The sequence below is a fragment of the Gracilinanus agilis genome, chromosome 3 (genome assembly GCF_016433145.1).
Source record: "Gracilinanus agilis isolate LMUSP501 chromosome 3, AgileGrace, whole genome shotgun sequence".
NCBI classification, from domain to species: domain Eukaryota; kingdom Metazoa; phylum Chordata; class Mammalia; order Didelphimorphia; family Didelphidae; genus Gracilinanus; species Gracilinanus agilis.
Window position 1 is genome coordinate 636,506,973 of NC_058132.1, and position 22,056 is coordinate 636,529,028.

At 39.6% G+C, this 22,056-nt stretch overlaps 2 protein-coding genes across 2 annotated transcripts in view; one reads left to right on the plus strand and one right to left on the minus strand.

Moving 5' to 3' along the window:
- The window catches only part of HLTF (helicase like transcription factor), a 31,745-nt gene extending 30,949 nt beyond the window's left edge, over positions 1–796 (minus strand). Inside the window, exon 1 of the mRNA XM_044669468.1 lies at positions 777–796. Within this exon, the coding sequence (XP_044525403.1) occupies positions 777–796 (20 nt within the window). The remainder of the gene's footprint in view (positions 1–776) is intronic.
- Positions 797–21,270: 20,474 nt separating this feature from the next.
- HPS3 (HPS3 biogenesis of lysosomal organelles complex 2 subunit 1) overlaps positions 21,271–22,056 on the plus strand; it is a 46,340-nt gene continuing 45,554 nt past the window's right edge. Inside the window, exon 1 of the mRNA XM_044670847.1 lies at positions 21,271–21,493. Coding sequence (XP_044526782.1) covers positions 21,271–21,493 — 223 coding nt within the window. The remainder of the gene's footprint in view (positions 21,494–22,056) is intronic.

Below are 22,056 nucleotides of genomic sequence, written 5' to 3' on the forward strand. Positions count from 1 at the left end.
ATAAGGGATAGTAAGTAATTCTTGAGTGAAGTGATTTGTAACTAGAAACCCAAATTGTCTAAAACTGCACGAAGAATTCAATGACAGTCAGTTGTTTAAGCTTTAATCGCTTAAAACTGCTCAGACATTTGGGGGTCTTGCGTTTAGAGTACAAGTAAACAAAATATAAACTCTGTGACCTCGGGGAAACTGAAGATCTATTTACAGATCCAAGAAAAACTATCCAGTTCGCCCAATTCAGATCCCCTTCCGTGTCCTGCATCATTACCACTATTTTGTTTTTAAAATCAATGAATAAAAAACTAAGGGATTACGAGTCCTACTACTTTGGGGTCCCTGCGAGAGTGCGTGAATACAAGTTTCAAATGCAGGAAGGGTAACTCACACTTTAAAGAACACCTGGGGCGCATCCGTCCTAAAGGGGAGGAAAAGAGAAAGTCCTCTTGTCATGCTGAGGAGAAAGACCACGTGAAGGTTTCTCTTCAGTTCGGTGTTTTGTTTAGGTTCCCCCCCGCCCCCCTTTAGGCTCCCTTTAAACCGACAGGTGAGGGCAGCGATGCCGGGAACCCTCTGCCCCCCCCTCCCCGGCCAAGGTCTTGGACACGGGGACCCCCCACTGAGGGTGCTGGGGGGGGGGCGGTGTCGCGCGGAGGGTGGACCCCCCCCTCAGCCGGCACGCGCGCGTGGCGGGAGATGTCCGGGGGGGTTCGGGGGGGCCGCTGATTTGGGGATCCAGGGAAAACCGTTACCCGCTCTCCCCCCCAAAGCCCCTTCACCTCCTAAACATCCAGGACATGGCGCTGGGCACGAAGGCGGGGTCCGGGACCCCGCCGCTCTGAGGCCCCCCGGGCCCGCCTCACCGCGCTGCTGCTCCGGTTCGGGCCGCGCCGCTGAGAAAAAGCGAAGAGAAGGTCGCGAGTGCGCCCCAACAGGGATGCGAAACCGAAGTCGCTACCGCCTCTCCAACCCGCTCCGCAACTCCCCTCACTCCGCCTCTGCCTCAGCTACTGCCTCAGCGGCGACGGCGGCGGCGGCAGCGGCAGCGACGACGTCGCTTCCCCTCCTCCGCCCGTCGTCGTCGAGCGACGCCGCCGTCTCCCTTCCCGCAACAAACCCAGCCCCGCGATCTGAGAAGACTGACAGACGCACGGTCCAATAGAAGGTAGAGTCTGCCGGGTCTCGACCAATCAGATCGCAGAAGGGGAAGGCGAAACCTGCCCCCGCGCTACAATTCAAAGAGGTGAGTGGGCCGGGCCCCGCGCGGCTGGTTTCATCCGGGCCTTTCCCCGCCCCCTGGGTTGGCGCGCGGCGCGGTCCCTCCCGCCCCAGGACTTTGGGGGCGGGGAAGTGGGGGGCGATCCCCCCTTCTCTGAGTCTCTGCTCAGAAGCTGAGCACTGGCTTTCTGGACTTGGGATTTCCCAAACCTCCGCTACGTGGGCTCCCCGCACCTACCTGCCCCTGGGCTCCCTGGGTCGTCCGAGCACGGAGCCTTCCGTCCCTTCTGCTCCTGCTCCAGCAGAGCTCACCTTGGGGACTCGCGCTCCAAAAGTGTCCAGCCCTGAAGCCCGGGAGCCCTATGTTTCCTGAGGGGTGTGCCCTAGGGAGTCGCCCTCGAAACTAAGTCTCTTTTTGCGTATCTTTGAGATTCCTAATCAGGACTCGGAGAGGAGAATTACTTGTTTTTTGACCTTGTGAATTTGTTTCAAAATTATTTTTTTACAAAAATAACTTTTTTAAAACAATAAAGTTACCAAGAATGTCCATTTGCCGGAGGCATGACAATACCCCACCCTTTAGGGAGGCTGAATTAAAGGTGCCTCCCAGAATTGCATTGTTCTCTTATCCTCCTCGGCTAGCACTATGTCCTTTTGTTTCCCACGCCTGGGATGCGCTCAGTCAGTGCAGAATAAATGCCTATCTAGAAGGAGTTGGTGGGACTGCAAGATCTCAAAGAAGCCCTTGCAGATTTTTACCGGAGGGACCCCGGGGAGGAGGGGGGTACCTATGGGTAACAATCGTCTTGGAACATTTGTTCCCTTCGAATGTTGTTAGTTCCAAATGGACTTGAGAGATCACAAAGAATCTTTACATCTCTTTTAACACATCTAGTTAATTCAGCTGGAAGAGTTGAGAGAGAGGGGATCTTTACGGATTTATTTTGAGTTACAGTTCCTTGGGGCGAAGAGGGTCATTAAAACAAAGGCTCGATGACCCCTTGTCCCTTGTAGTTCCGGGGGGAGTTCAGTTCTAGGGGTCTGTACTAGTTTTTGAAGCCCCTTCCGATGTGGAGAATTCAGTGACTTCTAAAAATCAACTCTATTCCTCTTGGATCAAATGAACAGTTGAGGTTATTTTAAATTTAAGAGTCTGTGGACCTGGGTTCAAGATTTCGGTTCTACAGTTAAGCACTATGAATAAACCATTTTTTGCCTTGACTTTCCCTGTGATTCTAAGTCTCTCCAAGTTTCTTTTGGACAATAAAATAGATGCCATTCACTGCTCATTTCAGGAAGAAATTCTTATTATGGAAGATAGTTTTACCAAGCTCTTGATAAAATTGATGGGCACGAAAGTGAGTAAAAACTAGGACTTCAAATGCAAAGTTTGAATAATGTCAAATTGAATTTAAGGACTGCCACATTACCACAACTAATCCAGAATTTATCATTTTCATTTACCTACCCAAAATTGATCATCAGATTTATTTAGTATGGAAACTCAAGCCAAGTTCCAGTGAAACATCTAGTAGGAAAAAATTCCATTTCTTGCCCCTCCAACCAGTCATTATTGTCTCCTTCTACTAATTTAATGTTATTCTTCTCAAAATTTATATACACTACTATTAATCCCTATATATGAGTGGACCAAGAAATTAAGAGAACCTCCATTTTTCATTAGCATTATTTACCTATAAGTCACACATACATATCTCCCATTTCTATAACGGATTAGACAGTCTCTCAAGTTCTCAACATATACATTGATATATATGTATGCATGTCTATACACACCTATGTATATATTGTAAAATTTTTGTTCATATCTCTATAGTATATCTGCATATCTAGTATATAAGTATGTAAACATATATGGCTACTTACATATGAGTTATTTGTATAATTATATCATTTGCATTGTGATTATATTATTTATTCACATAATTTTGATATATATGACAATTATTTAATTATATTTGCACATAAATTATATGATAAATATATAAATGTGTACAATAAACATCAGCATGTACATATATAAATATATATGAATTAGCCTATATGGTAGACTCACCTTTGTATCACTGATAGAATGTTGGAGAAATATCATCATAATCATTAACTATGTCTGAAATCTAAGGCAGAAGTTTGGAATAAATGTTTGGTTCTAATCCTAGTTACCATTTTCAAGAATCCCCTTTCCCACTTCCAGAATTCCTTCCCACCTCTGTAGATTCCCACATAATCTCCATAACCATTGAAAACATTGACTCATTTTGTATTTAGGATCTTCCAAAAATCCAAAAAGGCCTCAGGAGGAGACCCAGCAGCCTTTCATAACTCTCCAGGAGGACCAGAACCATACTTCTTTCTTAGAAACTGTTGGGTTTTGTTTGATTCCATCACCCAACATCTGCCCTCATTCTAAAGGGAAGGTAGAAGTTGCATTGTAACAAATCTTACAGCTCCTGTGCTCCCCCCTAGGGAATTATTCTGAAACACCCACTCCAAATTTCTCTAATTTCTGATTCTCCTTAAATTAAAATAAAACGTTCCTTTCAAAAATGAGTAAAAATATTACAGACAGAATATTGAAATAATGCATAATAATCAATGTTTGTTGTTTGGAATTAAAAGGGTCATCTCAGATTCCATTCTAGTCTAACCTGTGCATGAATGAGACTACTCTCTTCAAATACAATAATAGCTAGCATTTGTGTAAACTGTGACTCAAAGGTTTCCAAAGCACTTTACAAATATTATCTCATTTGATCATCACAATAACCCTGTGATGTAATTGCTGTTATTTCCCTCATTTTACAGAGGAGTAAACTGAGGCAGACAAAGATTAAGTGACAATCAAATTCACATAACTAGTGTCAGAGGCTGGATTTGAACTCACACCTCCCGCATTTCAGGTCTATGTCCTACTAACTGTACCACCTAACTGCCCCAATATACTTGAGAAGTGGTCAGTCAGCTTTTGCTTGAATAGTTCAATTTTGGGAGAAGGGAGTCCCCAAATTCATGATACTTTTTGATATTTCTCATTATTAGGGAGGGAGGTGTTATTATCCTCATTTTACAGATGAGGAAACTGAGGCAAAGAGAGATTTTTTTTTTTTAATGCCACAGATCACACATCTAGAAAGCATCTAAAGTCACATTTGAACTCGTTTCTTATCAACTCTAGGACTAGTGCTCTACAACTGGTTTCCTTTGTAAACCTATTAATTTTATTTTATTCCTTTAAAAAACATGATTCTGAGAAAGGGTCCTTATGTTTTACTCGCCTGTTAAAGGGGGGAAAAACACATTAAAGCCCCTTTTTTAGGCAGTCTCCAGCTTCTCAATATCCTTCCTAAAATATGAAATGAATACGGTATTCCAGTTGAGTTCTGACCAGGACAGAATACAGCAAAGGCTATCTTCTCCCCTTCCTTTTTCTGGGCTCTATGATTGTCAGTGAAGTCTAAAGTCTATTATATTCTATGACCCCATTAGATGTTAATAGAGACCTATTAACTCATATTGAACTTATTGTCTATTTTTTTCTGATAAATTATCGTCTACTGTACTCCACCCCCTTGCCCACCTTCACTTTGCACTTGGAGAAATTATTTTTTTGTATGTAAATATAATACTTTACATTTTGATTACCTTGCAGGATGCTCTAATATGGACTCCTCATTTTTTATATATTTAGTCACTTCATGGGAAGATTGTTTCAGAACTTTGTAACACATTTCTAAAACATTTCCTTCCCTCCCATTTTTCATGTTGCCATTATGTATTTTTTATTGTTGTTGTTGCCATTATTTCTCGCCTCTACTAACTAAAACAAAGGTGGGCTGAGATTCAGAGACACAAACACTGCATCTCAGTTTCATTATGAAACAATTCAGTTCCATGTTTTGAGGATATGCCAGGAGTTTGTTCCCAACTCATCCCCATCTTGTATTTGGAGATTTACGAGAGATCCAATCAATCCATTGTTCAGTCATTTCAGACTTTTTGTGACCTCGTTTGGGGCTTTCTTGGCAGCAATACTGGAGTAGTTTGCCATGTCCTTTTCCAGCTCATTTGACAGATGAGGAAACCGAGGCAGAAAGGGTTAAGTGATTTTGCCCAAGGACACCCAGCTAGGAAGTGTCCAAGGCAAAATTTGAACTCTGGAAGATGAGTCTTCCTGACTTTAGACCAGACACTTTATCCACTGTGCCACCAATCTGCTCCAATCAATCCATTAATCAAAAACATTCTTTAAATGTCTACTATATGCCAGAAACTTCCCTACACTCTCAGGATACAAATAGAAAAAGCAATATATTCCCTGACTTTTTGGAATTTACCATTAAATTATAAGCATCTTTGAAAAATGAGATAATTTGGTACTATTTGTGTTAATGTGTGACTATAGTCAATTAATATGATAATGTATACATTTTTCAAGTTAAAAAGATTCTTTTTTTTTTAACCCTCACCTTCCATCTTAGAATCAATATTGGGTATTGGTTCTAAGGCAGAAGAGTAGTAAGGGCTAGGCAATGGGGGTTAAGTGACTTGCACAGGGTCACACAGCCAGGGAGTGTCTGAGGCCAGATTTGAACCTAGGACTTCCTTAGGTTGGCCTGGCTCTCAATCCACTAAGCCACCCAGCTGCCCCCCCAAAAGATTCATCTTGACATGTTACATAGATGGTCAGTTTCAGGGACAGAAAAGTTTCAAGTACTGCCTCAAATAGACTAACTATATGACCACTAGCTTGGCAATTCACCTCTCTTTGCCTCTGACAACACAGGAAAGTCCTCTGTATTATCAGAAAGAGATATTGTTTTTATCAAAGGCATTGACATTGAAGAAGATGTCATCTGCTTTTCCCCTGGGCCCTCAGGACCCCCTGGGTCTTTTCACCTAACTTACCTCAGAAACCTCTATTAGAATAGAAGACCCTTGAGGCCTTGACTCCCTTTCTTTTCTGTTTCTATCTTAAGCCTTTACACATAATTAATACATTTTTTTTCATTCATTCATTCAAACTGTGGGTAACAAAAGTTATCCCTGGTCTTGGTGTTGGGAAGTTCTATCCATCTGTAGAAGTTTCTTTACAATGATGATATCACAGGTCTGTACTACTCCACACCAATTTTTTTTTTCAATTAAAACAAAAATATTCCCTTTTATAGTCAGTGCTCTCAATTTTTCTCACCCTCACAAAGATTCAAGGAAGAAGAAAATTGACTCTTGGGAAGAGTTCAAGGTCTAATTCATAATACTCAGCATCCAGTCAATTTGTCTTGACCACCCTGACATCAAGTGTAAAGGGAAGCAGGAACAACAACAACAACAACAAAAAAAAAAAAAAATAGAGTGATTCATGAATGTTTATATAGAGTATAGACTCATTAATAAAACCCAGCACTTAACTCCTAAACCCTAGATTCTAGGCTAGGGGTTGAGGTCTTAGGAACCCTGGAGACTCTTATTTTAACTCTTCAGGTGGAGATCTAATGATTTCTTGATAGAGATATTGTAGTAGGAAGAGGTATTCAATGGAGGTGAGGAGGGGAGAGGGAGGCATGAGAAGCTTGTCAAAAGAGTATTAAAACTATTTGGTAAATACCTTTTCTGTCCTATTGAAATGTCCCCAAAATAGGAATGTTCCAGGAAAAATCTGAAAATTTGAGGATTGGAGAGAAATTAGTGATAACAGAGTGGGTAGTGAAGGGAGAGAACTTGATAGTATATCTGAAACATTTGAAAGAAATGATTGAAGAAATAATTTCCAGCTAACAAAAGAGAATGAATGAGGTTTGGATATGCAACACTTTTCATATTGAGCTCGAAATAATTAGCAACAAAGACCCAATGAAAGTTAAGGGATCTCTGCAAAAACTAGAAGCTCTGAATTCATTTCCAAACAATGAAGGGACCACGTTTTGGATGCCAACTTAAAGACACATATCTCATTCTTACTGGACATGGCTTTATTTTCATTTATAAGAAGTCTCTGTGAATCAAGATTCTCAGTGCTGATCTTATTCATAGCTAAAACTTGAAACAAACTAAAGGCTGAATATGGCATACTATTGCCACCAAAAATGAATAAGAATAGCTAACATGAAATAATTTACATTGCACTTTGTTATGCAAGTTTTACAAAGTGCTTTACAAAGATGTTGTTGTTAGGATAGGTATGCTTCCCACTTGCATATTTAACTGTATTCTTATAAACATTCAACGACTTTCTGGCATAAAAAATATTATTATGTAGAAAACAAAATGTTCTTTATGAAAAAATTAAATTATTTGATTTCTCATACACACAAATACCGTAAACTCTAAAGTTGATTTCTTTTCATGTTGAACTGAGAATATAAAAAGGTTTACTGAAAGCCAGGGGTAGAGAAAGGCTGGGTTGCTTCTGAATTTGAGGTCCTTTTTGATTCCAAGATTCATGGCTCATTTATCCTGCTGGGAAGAGCAGAAGAAAACTGTTCTATGGGCTCATCACACCACCAGGTGTCTCCACAGACTAATATTACCAAGCCTAGCAAATTAAAATCAAAAAATGCCTAGAGGAAGATAATGCCCCTAGCTTAGAAAAAGAGGGGCACAGAGAATCATAGACTCCAGTACTATGAGGGACCTCAATGGATATCCCTAAAAGGAATCTTCACACGAACACACCTGGCAAATGGTCATTCAGCTTCTGCTTAAAGACCTCCAAGGACCACGAGCCACATCACTTCTGGAAACACATCATCATTCCCCTTTGGGCCGGTTCTACTTGTTTAGCAACTCCATCTTAAATTTGCCTCTTTTCAGTTTTTTTTTAATTTTTTTTTATTATTATTTTAAACCCTTAACTTCTGTGTATTGACTTATAGGTGGAAGAGTGGTAAGGGTAGGCAATGGGGGTCAAGTGACTTGCCCAGGGTCACACAGCTGGGAAGTGTCTGAGGCCAGATTTGAACCTAGGACCTCCCGTCTCTACTCTTTTCAGTTTTGACTCATTGTGCTTAGTTCCCCATTTTCCATTTCTCTTCTAGATTTAGGCTTGGAGTTAGTATGAGGTCAGTCTGACAAGAGAATGTCTACTCAAATACATAAATCAAATATAACACTTTTAAGAAAAAGAAAAGCAGAGGCCTTAAGAGCCTGTATTCCTAGCTAAATACTTCAAATTGGAGTCCAGCTGACAGGAAAAACCATTGTCCATGTGGGTATGTGCCATTAATAATAATAATAACAACAATAATAGCTAGAAACTTTTACAAAGCACTTTACACGTGTCATCTCATTTGAGACTTGCAATAGCCCTATCTTGTGGGTGCTATTATTATCTCAGTTATAGTAGGAGAAACTGAGGCTGTGAAATATTAAGAGACTTCACCCACTTTTGGGAAAGATCCAAGGCAACATTTGATCTTGGGACTTCCTGACTCCAAGGCTGGCTCTCTATACCCTATAATACCCAATTGCCTAATACTTATCTTTTTGCCTGGGAGATTTAATTTTCAGATGGGATTGAAGTGGAAAGCTGGGGTGCCTGGTAATCTAAACACAGTCTAGATGGAAGATCTTTCATTGTATTGGCAGTCAAAAGACCCCAGGGCTGGTCCTGGCTTTGCCACTTATTATCAAGGTATTTTTGGACAAACCCTTTCTCTTTTGGGGATATCAACTTCTTCAGTTGTAAACTAGATTGGACTAGAAGAGGGTCATATCTCCTAAGACCTTTTCCCACTTTCAATGTTATGAGTCTTGGACTTTGAGGAAGGAGGCTCTAGAGCCTTCTAGAGTTATCATAAAGGCCCCATGGTGAAATGTTGGCTTACCTATGCCAGAATCATCATTCAGCCTATTCCTTCTACGACTTCGCACTCTGATCTACTTATTTTCTCATCATTTAATCAGCAAACAGCCATTAAGGGTCTCCTTTGTGCCAGGCCCTGTGCTAGGGATAGGCATACAAAAATGAGCCAGCTCTTGCCCTCAAGAAGTTTATATTTTTTCTACTAGGTCCTAGTAAATAGGATCCTAGTATATTCACAGAGAAATAAATATAGGATATTCACTTGTTCCTAAGGGTATATGATTTGGGGGGGTTTAGTTTTAAAAGATGACTTTATTACAAAAAATAAATAATATGGAAATAAATTTTGAGTGATAATATATATATATAACCCAGTGGAATTGCTTGTCAGCTCTTGGGGGGGGGGAATGTAGAAAGGGAAGGAACACAAATCATGTAACCATGGGAAAATACTTTAAAAAATAAAGTGTACATAAACAAACAAATAAATTTAAAAAAGGATATGTATAAAACTACTAAGAGATTTGGGGTAGAAGCAGTAATAACAGAAGGGTCTCAGGAAAGCCCTCTAGGAGGTAGCCCTAGAGTTGAGCTTTGAAGGGAGCAATGGGTGCCAGGAAGTAGTGATGAGAAGGGAAAAAATCCTTCCAGGCAATGTTGAATACTATGAATAGCAAGTAGGACAATTTAGCCAGGGCATAGAGTTTCTGAAGGGGAGTAATGTTTAATCAACTTGGACAGAGAAGCTAGAGCTAGACTGTGAAGGTTTTAAAATGCCAGGCAGAGGGAATTTGTATTTTGTGCTAGGTGCAGTGGGGAATTCTTGGAGACTCTTAATAGTAGCATTTGCAAAGCACCTACCCTGTACCAGGCTTTACAAATATTGTTTCATTTGCTCCTTACAACAACCTTGAAAGGTAAGTGCTATTATTACCCCCCATTCTTTATCGTCCAGTCATAGCCAACTCTTTGTGACCCCATTTGAGGTTTTCTTGGCAAAGATGCTAAGTGTTTGGCCATTTCTTGCTCCAGTTCATTTTACAGATGAGAAAATGAAGCAAACAAGATTGAGTGATTTGCCCATTTGTCACACACTGGGAGGTGTCTGAGGTTAGATTTGAACTCAGGTCTTCCAGATTCTTGCATCCACCATCCCACATTGTGCCTGTCGTGTCCCTGCTTTTTGAGCATGGGAATGATGTGGGCAGATTAGTGCTGTAGGGATTCTAATTTGGCATCTTTCTGGAAGGTGAATTGGAGATGGGAGAATCAGGAAGCAGAAAGTCCAATTAGAAGCCTGGATTTAATAATCCAAGGGGGAGATGTTGAGAGTCTGAACTAGGATGGCTGTAATTTGAGTAGAGAGAAGGGGAGAGATGTGAGGTATGTTCAAAAGGGAGCAACAAGTGGCTGAATAAGGAGATGAAAGAGAGACAAGAACAAATTCCTAAGAAATGGGGTGTGACTAGAAGAATGACAGTATCTTTTGTAGAAATGGGGAAATTAGAAGGAGGGATGGGTTTAAGGGGAAACATGATGATATGGAGTTTGAGATAGGATGTAGGACCTCCAGGTAGAGATGTCAAGCACACAGCTGGCGATATGAGGATGGAGTTGGGGAGAAAAAAGATCAGAATGTATAAATCTAGGAGTTATCTGCTGAGAAATGATAGCAGGGAAGCAGAGTGACACTGTGGAAAAAGCCCTGAGAACTTGGATCCAAATCCCACTTCGACTACTTATTCCTTCTGTTCTTTTTTTGATGTCACTTCCCTTTTTGGGGCCTCGGTTCCTCATTTGGAGGGGGTTGTGGTAGATGGCATCCAAAGTTCCTTCCTGTTCTAAATGTATGGTCCCATAAAAGCCCCTAGCTGATTAGGTCATCAAGAGCTAGAGTGAGGAGGAAAAGGACATTCTTTCAATGTTCCAAATCTCTAGACCAAAATAGAAATTACTTCTAAACCTGCATCTCTATCATTAAGTACATATTAATTTAGCACTAGGTGGAATCATGGATAGAGCACTGGCCCTGGAATCAGGAAGATCTGAGTTTAAACTTGGTTTCAGACACTTACTAGTTGTGTGACCCTGGATAAGTCACTTAACCCTGTTTGCCTTGGTTTCCTCACTATAAAAAATGAGCTGAAGAAGAAAATGGCAAACCACTCTAGTAGCTTTGCTAAGAAAACCCCAAAAATGGGGTCATGAAGAATCAGACACAGCTGAAAAATGATACAGTGTATATATAGTATTTTATTAACTATGCCTAATGATTGTGTTAACTTTCAGGATGATTCAAAACAGAGCAAAAAAAATCCCCAAAATATAGTCTCAATCTTTAAGAAACTTGCAAAGCAGTACAGATTAGGGATACTTCTAAATAAATATTTTTCAAATAATAATGGAGCTTTCCCCATACTCTTTCTATGACAATGAGGTTTCCGCTATAAAGCTTTGACCTTAACCAGGGTTTCAGATTCATCCTGCCCACTAGGCTGGGGTGGAATATTTGAAGTTATCATATGATAACTACATGACAAAGATGCCTTTGAAGTATTTAGTGCAGTAACATTTTCATCAGAGATCTCTACTGTCTCAATGTTTAGATATCTGGCTCAGAACAAATGATAAAAAATACTCTTATTCTTAAAGCAAAATCTTTTGCAAATTGGAAAATTACTAAAATGTATTGTGAACAAATCTAATAATATATTTTAAAATTGATCCATTTTTCCATGTGCTTGATATTTGACTCATGTAAATATATGGAAACAAGCAGTTTTTTTAAATGAATTTTTTTAAACCACATTTGTTATTTTTAGAAGAAGGGACTAGAACAAAAGCCCACTGAAAAGAATGTTGTGTTTGGAGTCAGAGGACTGGTGTTCCAATCCTGACTTAGCCATTTACTACTTTTATGAGATAGGATAAGTTGCTATACCTCTGATCCTCAGTTTCTCAATTTGCAAAATGAGGGAGTTGGTTCTTCTCACCTCCAAATCTATGACCTAATAGCTGCCCCCCTCTCCAAACTGACTTATAATATACTTAATCATGATTTTTAAGTCCAGGAAAAATCTTTTTTTAAAAGTATTTTATTTTCCCAATGACATGTAATAATAATTTTCAACATGACTTTTTCAGAAATTATCTGAAACAAATTGTCTCCCTTCCTTACTTCCCTCCCCCCTGGAGATAGTAAGCAATTTGATCAAGGTTATACATGTATTATCATGCAAAACATAATTCAATATTGGTTGTTGTTATAAGAGAATACTCATGTAAAACCAAAACCCCTAAATAAAAACATAGATAAACTAAAGTGGAAAATCGCACGCCTTGATCTGCATTCTGACTCAAACAGTTCTTGCTTTGGAGGTGAAGAGCATTTTCTTTTATAAGTCCCTTCAGAATTACAGGATGAATCTTTTATTTCAAAAATGTGTTGACATTTTGGAAGGCAATCTAGAACTATGCCCAAAGGGCTTTAAAAGAATGCCTGCCCTTTGATCCAGCCATACCAATGCTGGGTTTGTACCCCAAAGAGTTAATAGGGAAAATACATACACAAAAATATTTATAGCTGCCCTCTTCGTAATGGCAAAAAAACTGGAAAATGGGGAGGTGTCCAGCAATTGGGGAATGGCTGAACAAATTGTGGTATCTGTTGGTGATGGAATACTATTGTGCTGAAAGGAATAAAGAACTGGAGGAATTCCATGTGAACTGGAATGAACACCAGGAATTGATGCAGAGTGAAAGGAGCAGAACCAGAAGAACATTGTATACAGAGACTGATAGACTATGGCACAGTCGGACATAACGGACTTCTCCACTAGCAGCAATGCAACGATGCAGGACAGTTCTGAGGAACCTATGAGAAAGAACGCTACCCACATCCAGAGGAAGAACTGTGAGAGTAGAAACACAGAAGAAAAACAACTACTTGATCACATGGTTTGATGGGGATATGATTGGGAATGTAGACTCTAAATGATCACTCTATTATTGCAAATATTAATAATATAGAAATAGGTTTTGAACAATGTTACATGTAAAACCCAGTGGAATTGCTCATCAGCTCCAGGAGGGGGGAGGGTAGAGGGAAGGGGAAAACATGAAACATGTAATCATGAAAAAAAAATTCCCAATTAATTAATTATAATTGGAAAAATGTGTTGAGAACTTTAAAAAAATTTAATTAGTTTTATTGTCAATTTGACAAATAGAATGTACACAGAAGAGAAAAAATGGAATTATACACTACATATGAAATCCCTGATTCTCCACCATGTGCTTGATTTTTTTAAAGTATATGTCAAATTTAATATGGAAGTGCCAATATTGCCCAATCTATAGCCTCTTCTGAATTTCCTACTGCTCTCTTCCAGAACAAGTTCGAATATCTTTGTTGCTCAACCCTTACCTTTGCTCTCACCTTCTCACACACCTCCCTGACTAATATTACTTTCATGGAAATTAGCTTTCCTTATTCTCATCCTAAGTGGCTAGGTGGTGAAATGACTAGTGCCTCTGGAGTCAGGAATATCAGAATTCAAATGTGACCTCAGATACTGGCTGTGACTCTAGGCAAGCAAGCCACTTAACCTCTGATTGCCTGACAAAAGAATCCACTGGATGTGCTGAAGAAGGAAATGGCAAACCACTCCAGTATCTTTGCCAAGAAAACTCTAAATAAGGACAGGAAGAGCTGGACATGACTGAACAACATCCTTATGTACTTTTCTTCTCTTACTCTAAAGAAATGTGAAGTGTGTGTTGTATAGTAAAAGTAGGGAGGGGAAATGATAGAGCTTCTAAAGAACAATAATTTCCAAACTTTGGAGAGTTGCTACACCTTGTTCTTCTTTGTTTGACTCATTTGTGAGGTGGGGGTTAGGTAATTCCAAAGGTACTTTGATGATGTGTAAATTTAAAATATGAAATCTTATTTGGAAGTTAAAAAAATAGGCTAGGTATCCAGAATCATCTCTCAAAGGTGAGAATTTAGGAATATCTCCAAGGGTTTGAATGCCTTTTCCTTTTGGAACAAGCTGGGATAATCTAGGAGGTTTTTAAATTGAGGAGCAAGGTGATCAAAGCAGTATTTTAAGTGTATTAGTCTGAAGCAGTGTGCAAGGGCAGGGAAGACACTGGAAATCAAATTAGGAGGCTATCGAAATCCAGAGGCAAGATGATGAGATCCTAGACTATGGTGACTGGAGTGATGAAATCCAGAACTAGGACTATAGTGGTAGTGGGCACAAAGAAGAAACAATGAACCTTGGAGAGTCTTCATAGAAAGGCATGAAAGCAGCTGGTGAGTGACTGAATTTGGAGGAGTTAAGGCTGATCCAAGCCTAGGTGACAGGGAAAATATTGGTGCCATAGACTTCAAGAGTAGGAATAATCACATTTTTAACTCAGTGTCGAAATGTTTGGTATAGAAAAGTGCCATTGCTGATCAGAAAGGACAACATTTGGGACTGCAATTGTCAGGGGGAAGCTTTAAGGAAAAGGTGGAAAGTATATGGGACCTTGGAGGACAAATAGGATTTGAATAGGCAGAAAATTGAATGAGGCACATGATTGGTTACATCAGTGGTTCCCAAACTTTTTTGGCCTACTGCCCCCTTTCCAGAAAAAAATATTACTTACCGCACTTGGAAATTAATTTTTTAAAAATTTTAATAGCAATTAATAGGAAAGATAAATGCACCTATGGCCATCACCTCCTTCCTGGATCGCTGCAGCACCCACCAGGGGGCAGTGGCGCCCACTTTGGGAATCACTGGCTTACATGATAACATTTGGCAGTGGCATATTGGAACTATCCTTAGATTCCCTATTCTTCTTAGTCTCCTTTTTCCATTGTGATATTATTATCATAATATTGTAAAATTATCATAATCTCAAAATAATATTATCAAAATGACTAATTAATAATCATATGAATGCAAATACTACTAAACTAGAACCAAAACAATGTATGTCATTGTTTCCATGTAATAGAAAATATAGCTAATAATATGCACAATTTCTTTGTTTCATCTTTACAGCATACAACACTGAATTCTCCAGAGCTATGGATAGGAAAACGTCCATTACTGGCTACTTTTAGACTCATTCATTCCCACAGAATGTCAGAGATATCTTTTAAAAAAAACCTTATCTTCTCTCTTAGAATTGATACTAAGTATTGGTTCTAAGGCAGAAGAGTGGTAAGGGCTAGGCAATGTGGGTTAAGTGACTGGCCCAGGGTCACACATCTAGGAAGTATCTGAGACTACATTTGAACCCGGGACCTTTCATCTCCAGGTCTGGCTTTATATCCACTGAGTCACCTAGCTAACCTGATAGCAATCTTTTTCATGACTCCATTGCATCCCAGACCAAAAAGGTATAAGGGGGTGGGGTGGAGTAGAATGATGCCTTGCTTTGGTGCCATGTTTTGGGCAATATTGATTCATGTCCATCAGTCTTATGGCACGGGTACTGCTAGTATTTCCATGTGGATACAGAATTGAATCAGAAAGTCAAACTGTCTAGTCCAACCTACCCAATAAAGAAATCTCTTCCTCAACGTGCCATGTAATATGCTGGGCATTCGGCATATCCTCAAAGTCCTCAGCATTGAGAAGCTCACTATTTCTCTAGGCAATTTGCTCCATTTTGGGTCAGGATGAATTGTTAAAATATTCTTTCTTATATTCAGCTAAATCTTGCATCTCTGTAACTTCCAATTATTGCTCCTAATTAGGTCTTTCGGAAGTATGTAGGACCTGTGTGATAATTCCCTTCCAGCCATTTTTGGTTGGATTGATTGGCCACCGAAGTCCCTTCCAACTCTGAAATTCCATGTTTCTGTGCAATTCTTGACAAAATAAAAAAATCTATCTTTTTATAAAATGATGCCTTCTCTAGTGTGGAGAGGAGAGGGAGGATGGGAGATGCCTTGGAATTTTAATGCAACAAATAGATCAATTAATTTTTTTAAAGATAGCTAACATTTATTTGGTACTTTAATTTGCAAGATTCTTTCCATATATAATTTTATTTGATGCTCATAATGACCCTGGTTGGTCAGGGCTATTATTTTCTTATTTTACAGATGAGGAAACTGAGACAGAGTGTCAAGCGCCTTTCCCAGGATCACCTGGCTAGTGTCTTGAGGCAAGATTTGAATTCAGGTCTTTCTGGCTTCAAGTCCAGGGGCTGTAGAATATAGTCCATGCTATCTGAACAGAATGCAAAAACCAATCTTCTGACTCTTCTCTAATAATCCTTCTTCTTTCCCCACCTCCACCACCACCACACACACACACAGAAGGAGCTGAATGGATCTCTAAGCCTATATGGACTTCATCTAGTCTAGTGATGAAAGGTGCCTGGGTTCCCAAATCTGTGGTCAAAAGATCGGAACAGAGAATTTCTAAAGAAGAATTAGAAATTATTAATAACTATATGAAAAATTGTTCCAAGTCACTTACAATAAAAATAAATGCAAATCAAATCAACTCCAAGATTTCACCTTACATCTAGATAATTGAGGAGAAAAAAGACAAAAGATGGGAATGTCAATGCTGAGGGACAGTTGAAAGATAAAACACTATTGGAGCTATGAATTAGTTGTTGAAGAAGGGTACTGGGGAGGTGACACATGGTATATATGGTAAGACAATGAGTAGGAGATATCTCTCTAGTAAAGGGATAAGAACAGCAAGTGGTGATGAGAACTGAGGGAACTACACTGAATCCATCTTGTGAGTCAATTCTGGATCTGGCTCAGTTCCTTTTCTATTCAATTGTGGGTCTAGTCCAATTTTTGTCTTGTGAAAAAACTTCATTCAATTGTGGGAATCATGAGAAAACTTTATCGCATTGTTTGGACTTAGTCTTGTGTGCCTGGGAAGCTGGACCATCTCTACCTGCTGCTTAAAGACCCTAATCAAAAAGCAAGGTTATGTTGACCAGAAACTCAGGCAGGTCCAAAGATTGATGCAAGGAGTTTTCTCACAATTATATATCTTAAGCAACTCATACATCTTATCTGAAAGTCGACTGTGTCTTCTTCAATCAATTATTGTTTCCATGTTCATTTGGTTGCTTTATAAATACTTGAAAGAATGGGACACCATTTTTTTTTTAAATTTCAGGGAATTGTACCTATTCACTCCCTCCACTTCCCACTTGAAAATTCCCTTATTTCCCCTCCAATTAAAAGTCAAATTTGACAAAATTCCCTACATATTTTAGATATGAGACATATATCTGAAAAACTGTCTATCAACATTTTCCAATGTACTGCTTTCTTTCTAATCTTGACTGTTAGTTTTCTTTGTACGAATCCTTTTTAATGTATTAAAAATCATCCATTTTATACTTCACAATTGTAACATCCATGATCTGTGAGGCAGCTTTAACCCCACTTAAGATCATGGATGTTACACAATACTTTCTATCTCTTGTTTATTCATAAATTGTTCTCTTACCCATAAGTCTTATAGATAATACATTCCCTGTTCTTCTAATTTGCTCATGATATCTCCCTTTATGCCTAGATCATATGCCCATTTTTATCTTATCTTGGTAAATGGTATAAGATATTGGTCTATATGTAGTTTCTTCTAATTTTTACAACAATTTTTATCAAAAAGTGAATTCTTATATCCAAAATTTGGATCTTTAATTCCATCAAACACAAGTTTACTATAATATTTTATTATTGGTTGTTGTTTATCTGTTTTATTCCACTGATAAAATTTATAAGAATATGAGCCATTCCCCAATTAATAAAATGTCAAAAGTTATGAACAGACAGTTTTTGGATGAAGACAGATAACTATTAAATGACTTGTGCAAATTCATATAGCTAAGAAATGTCTGAGGTCAGATTTAAATTTAGTTCTCCTGACTTTGGGTCCAGTGGAGGGCAAGGATATATCAGAAATTGATGGTGATATTAAAACAAAAAACACCAATGAAAAGTTCTGTTTAACCATATGAAAAGTGCTCTAAGTCATTATTGATTAGAGAAATGCAAATCAAAATTACTCTGAGATATCATCTCACACCTATCAGATTTGCTGAAATGATAAAAGGACAAAATGCTAGATTTTGGAGGGGGATATAGAAAAATGGGGACACCAAAACATTGTTGGTGGAACTGTGAACTGATCCTGCCACTGGGAGAGCAATCTAGAATTATGCCCAAAGACTTACAAAACTGTGTATACCTTTGATCCTGCAATGCCACTATTAGATTTATTTACCAAGGTGATCAGAAAAAAAGAAAATAACCTTTATATCCTAAAATATTTTTAGGGGCTCTCATTGTAGCAAAGAACTGGAAACTGAGAAGGATGCCATCAATTGAGGAATGGCTAAGCAAGAAATACCATATGATTGTGATGGAATACTTCTGCAGTTTAAAATTGATAAACAGGTAAATTTTGGAATATCATGGAAACACCTATATGAATTTACGTAAAGTGAAATGAGCAGAACCAAGAGAACATCATATATAACAACAGAAATGTTATTTGAAGAATGACTTGTGTATGTCCACCACCAGAAAAAGAACCGACAAATAGAAACAAGCAAGCCAGTTATATATAGATATATATGTATACACATATATTTTTGTCAAATGATGCCTTCTCTAATATAGGAAGGGGAAGGAGAGAGGAAGTTACTCAGGTATTTTAATGTAACAAACAAACAAGTTTATATTTTTAAAAAGTCAGATCACCTAATTTTGTGTCCTGGTTACTTGTTTTCATTAATTGGCCTTATTTGACTGTTTTTAATGCATAAATATCTTCATTCCCCTGTATTCTGGGTCCAGTCCTAAGCTAAGGAGATCTGGTGCTCATTTATTGTGCAAGTGGCATGCATCACTTAATAAATCAATATGCTTACAAGCTTCAACCTTTGTGGCCTGAGTCATTTCATGCCACACTACGTAATAATAATGCTGGATATTTGGATGGGTATAGGGTCAAGAAAGAAGGAAGAAAACAAATGTTTTTTAAGCACGTACTATGTGCCAGGCACTGTGCTAACAGCTTTACAAATATCTCATTTGATCTCACAACACTCCTGGCATATTAGTGCTTATTATTACTATGCCCCTTATAATATAATAGCACATAAATTATTATGTCCATTTCATAGTTGCAGAAACTGAGCCAAAAGGTAGATTCTGATAACTATTAAATGTCAGAGGTCAAATTTGAACTCAGGGCTTCCTGACATCATACCCAGTGAGTGCCTTCTTACTTCTAGGAAGTCCAGGGCTTGAATGTCACCTCAGACAATATCTGGGAGATTCTGGCTTAGTACATACTAGTTTTGATTCACTTGTACTTTAAAGTCCTCAGTTCTAAAGCTTATGAATAATGTGAGTGGAAGGCTTCTGGTTTTTAAGTAGGGCAAATCTAGGCAGGGGGGCCACTTGCCTGTTTCTTAGCTCTGCATGCAGGAGAGAAGGAAAGGGTGATCATGCATAAAGCCCCATTCTCTAGTAGGGTTTGGGAAGCTGGGTGGAGAATCCCTGCCAAGTGCCTAACCCTCTACTAAATGCTATGCTTTATGCATAAGAATAAATTAACAAATATTTATAGCACCCACTATGTGCTAGGTCCTAGAGAAAACAGTATGAAGAATGAAACAATCCCTTGTTGCAATGACCTTATATTCTAATGGGAGAGACAATAGGTACCTATGAAAAAATAATATAGATACATATGGAAAATGTATGTATATATAAAAATATATAGGTATATGAAACATATAGATACAAATAAAACATAGGTACATATTAAAATATATGTTTAGACATATACAAAATATATAGGTGCATATAAAACTGTATAGACACAAAACCTATATATAGATACATATAAATTTATGGGTACTTTAAAAATATATAGGTACACAAATATATAGATAAAATAAAAGATATAGGTACATGTTAAATATATGTATAGATACAGAAAATATATAGGTACATATGAAACATTTGGGTACACATAATATATATAGATACATATAATATATAGGTTCACAAAATATATGTAGATACAAATAAAATATAGACATTAAAATATATTTATAGATACATGTAAAACATATAGGTACACATCATTTATAGATACACATAATATATAGGTATACACAATATGTATCGATACAAATAAAATATATAGGTGCATAGCAAAATATATATATATACATAAAATATATGGTACACATACAATGTATAGGTACATATACAACGTATAGGCACACAAAATATATGTAGATCCATATAAAATATATAGGTAAACATATAGCATAAATCTTAAGTGAATAAGTTTCTTCATCTGCAAAAAAAAAGCACCAACCTCACTCAGTTATTGTAGGAATTAAATAAAATCATATATAATAAATGTAATAATAAAACCTTTGAAGCACCATATATCTAGAACTGTATCTATAATCGTTAAAAAAATATAGAAAACATACATATACCTGTATGCAGGGAGCTAGATGGTCGGTGGATAAAGGGATATATCTCTACATATACACACGTGTACATACATGTATGCAGGGATCTAGATGGGACAATGGATAAGTGCTCTGTCTATCAAGTTAAGCTTTGCAGAAGCGCGATCACGGGCACAAGAATACACACACATATACAGGGGTCTGGATGGGACAATGGACAGAGGCTCCATCTGGATCAAACTAAGGCTTGCACACGCACGCGCGCACCTACACACATACACACAGACGTGAAGGGGCCGGACTGGACAATGGACAGAGAGGGCTCCATTTCTATATAGTTAAGCTTTGCACACACACACACACACTCACTCGCGCACACACGCACACATAGATATACAGTTAGCTAGATGGAATGCCAAGGGACAGAAGGCTCCGTCTCTTGTTAAGCTTTGCACACGCAAAACCGGACAACAGACAGAAGAATCAGTCCCTATCTAGAGGTCCTTCGTTGACAACGGGAAGAGATCTACAGAGGATGCCACCGGGCACACTGGCCCCGCCCCGGCTCCCGTCCCGTAGGCGCTCCCCGCGTTGTCTCTTTAAAGAAAGGGGTGTGTTCTGCCTCCGCCGGCTCACGTGACACGGTTCGCTGTGCTCGCGGAAGTGGACCCTCGTCCCCGCCCCTCTCCCCCCGTCCCCCAGCGGGCGCTGGACCAGCGGGGTGCTGCGGGGGGCCAGCAGCCATGGTGCAGCTATACAACCTGCATCCGTTTGGCTCGCAGCAGGTGGTGCGGTGCCAGCAGGAGCCCGAGCGCGTGTGCTGCGGCGGGCAGGATGCGCTCTTCGTGGCGGCGGGCTGCAAGGTGGAGGCATTCTCAGTGGAGGCGCGGGCTCCTGAGCCGTGCCGGCCCCGCTGCTGCTTTTCCACTCTGGGCCGGGTGCTGCACCTGAGCTACAGCGAGCCCGGTAAGTCGAGGGGCGGGGCGGGGCGAGGGGAGCGCGGTCCCGCTCCTGCGTGCACCCTTTCCGCCCGGGCGCTCCTCGCCTGGGGCACCTCGGAGCCAGTGCAGCCCAGCCCCGTCCTGTGGAGTAGCCGGAAACTTATGTGCACTCCCCGGGGCTTTCCCGACCCTCTGTTCTTCGGCCTAAGCTGGGTCCGCCTTGCAAAAAGTACCTAACGCCGGGGCTGCTGCCAAGGACGCGGGCATGAGTGCGGGCATGCACACGCCTTCTCCAGCTTCACTTACTACCCACCCACGCTCCGGGAAGGGGCTGCGGAGGTGGTCACTTGGGAACCCCCACCCGCTCTCTAATGTGCCCTTTTGCCTACAGAACTTAGTGTCTTCAAGGGTCCACCCCATGCCAGAATCTTCCCCGATCTCTCCACCCACTCCCTTAATCACTTCTTATCTATTTTGTGTGTACTGTGAACCGGTGATTCACCCCATCCTCGCTGGGAACTCGTTCAGGACCGGGACTGGTTCTCACTTTCAGTCTCCAGCCTTGCCCTTAAGTGTTTAAGAAAGGAG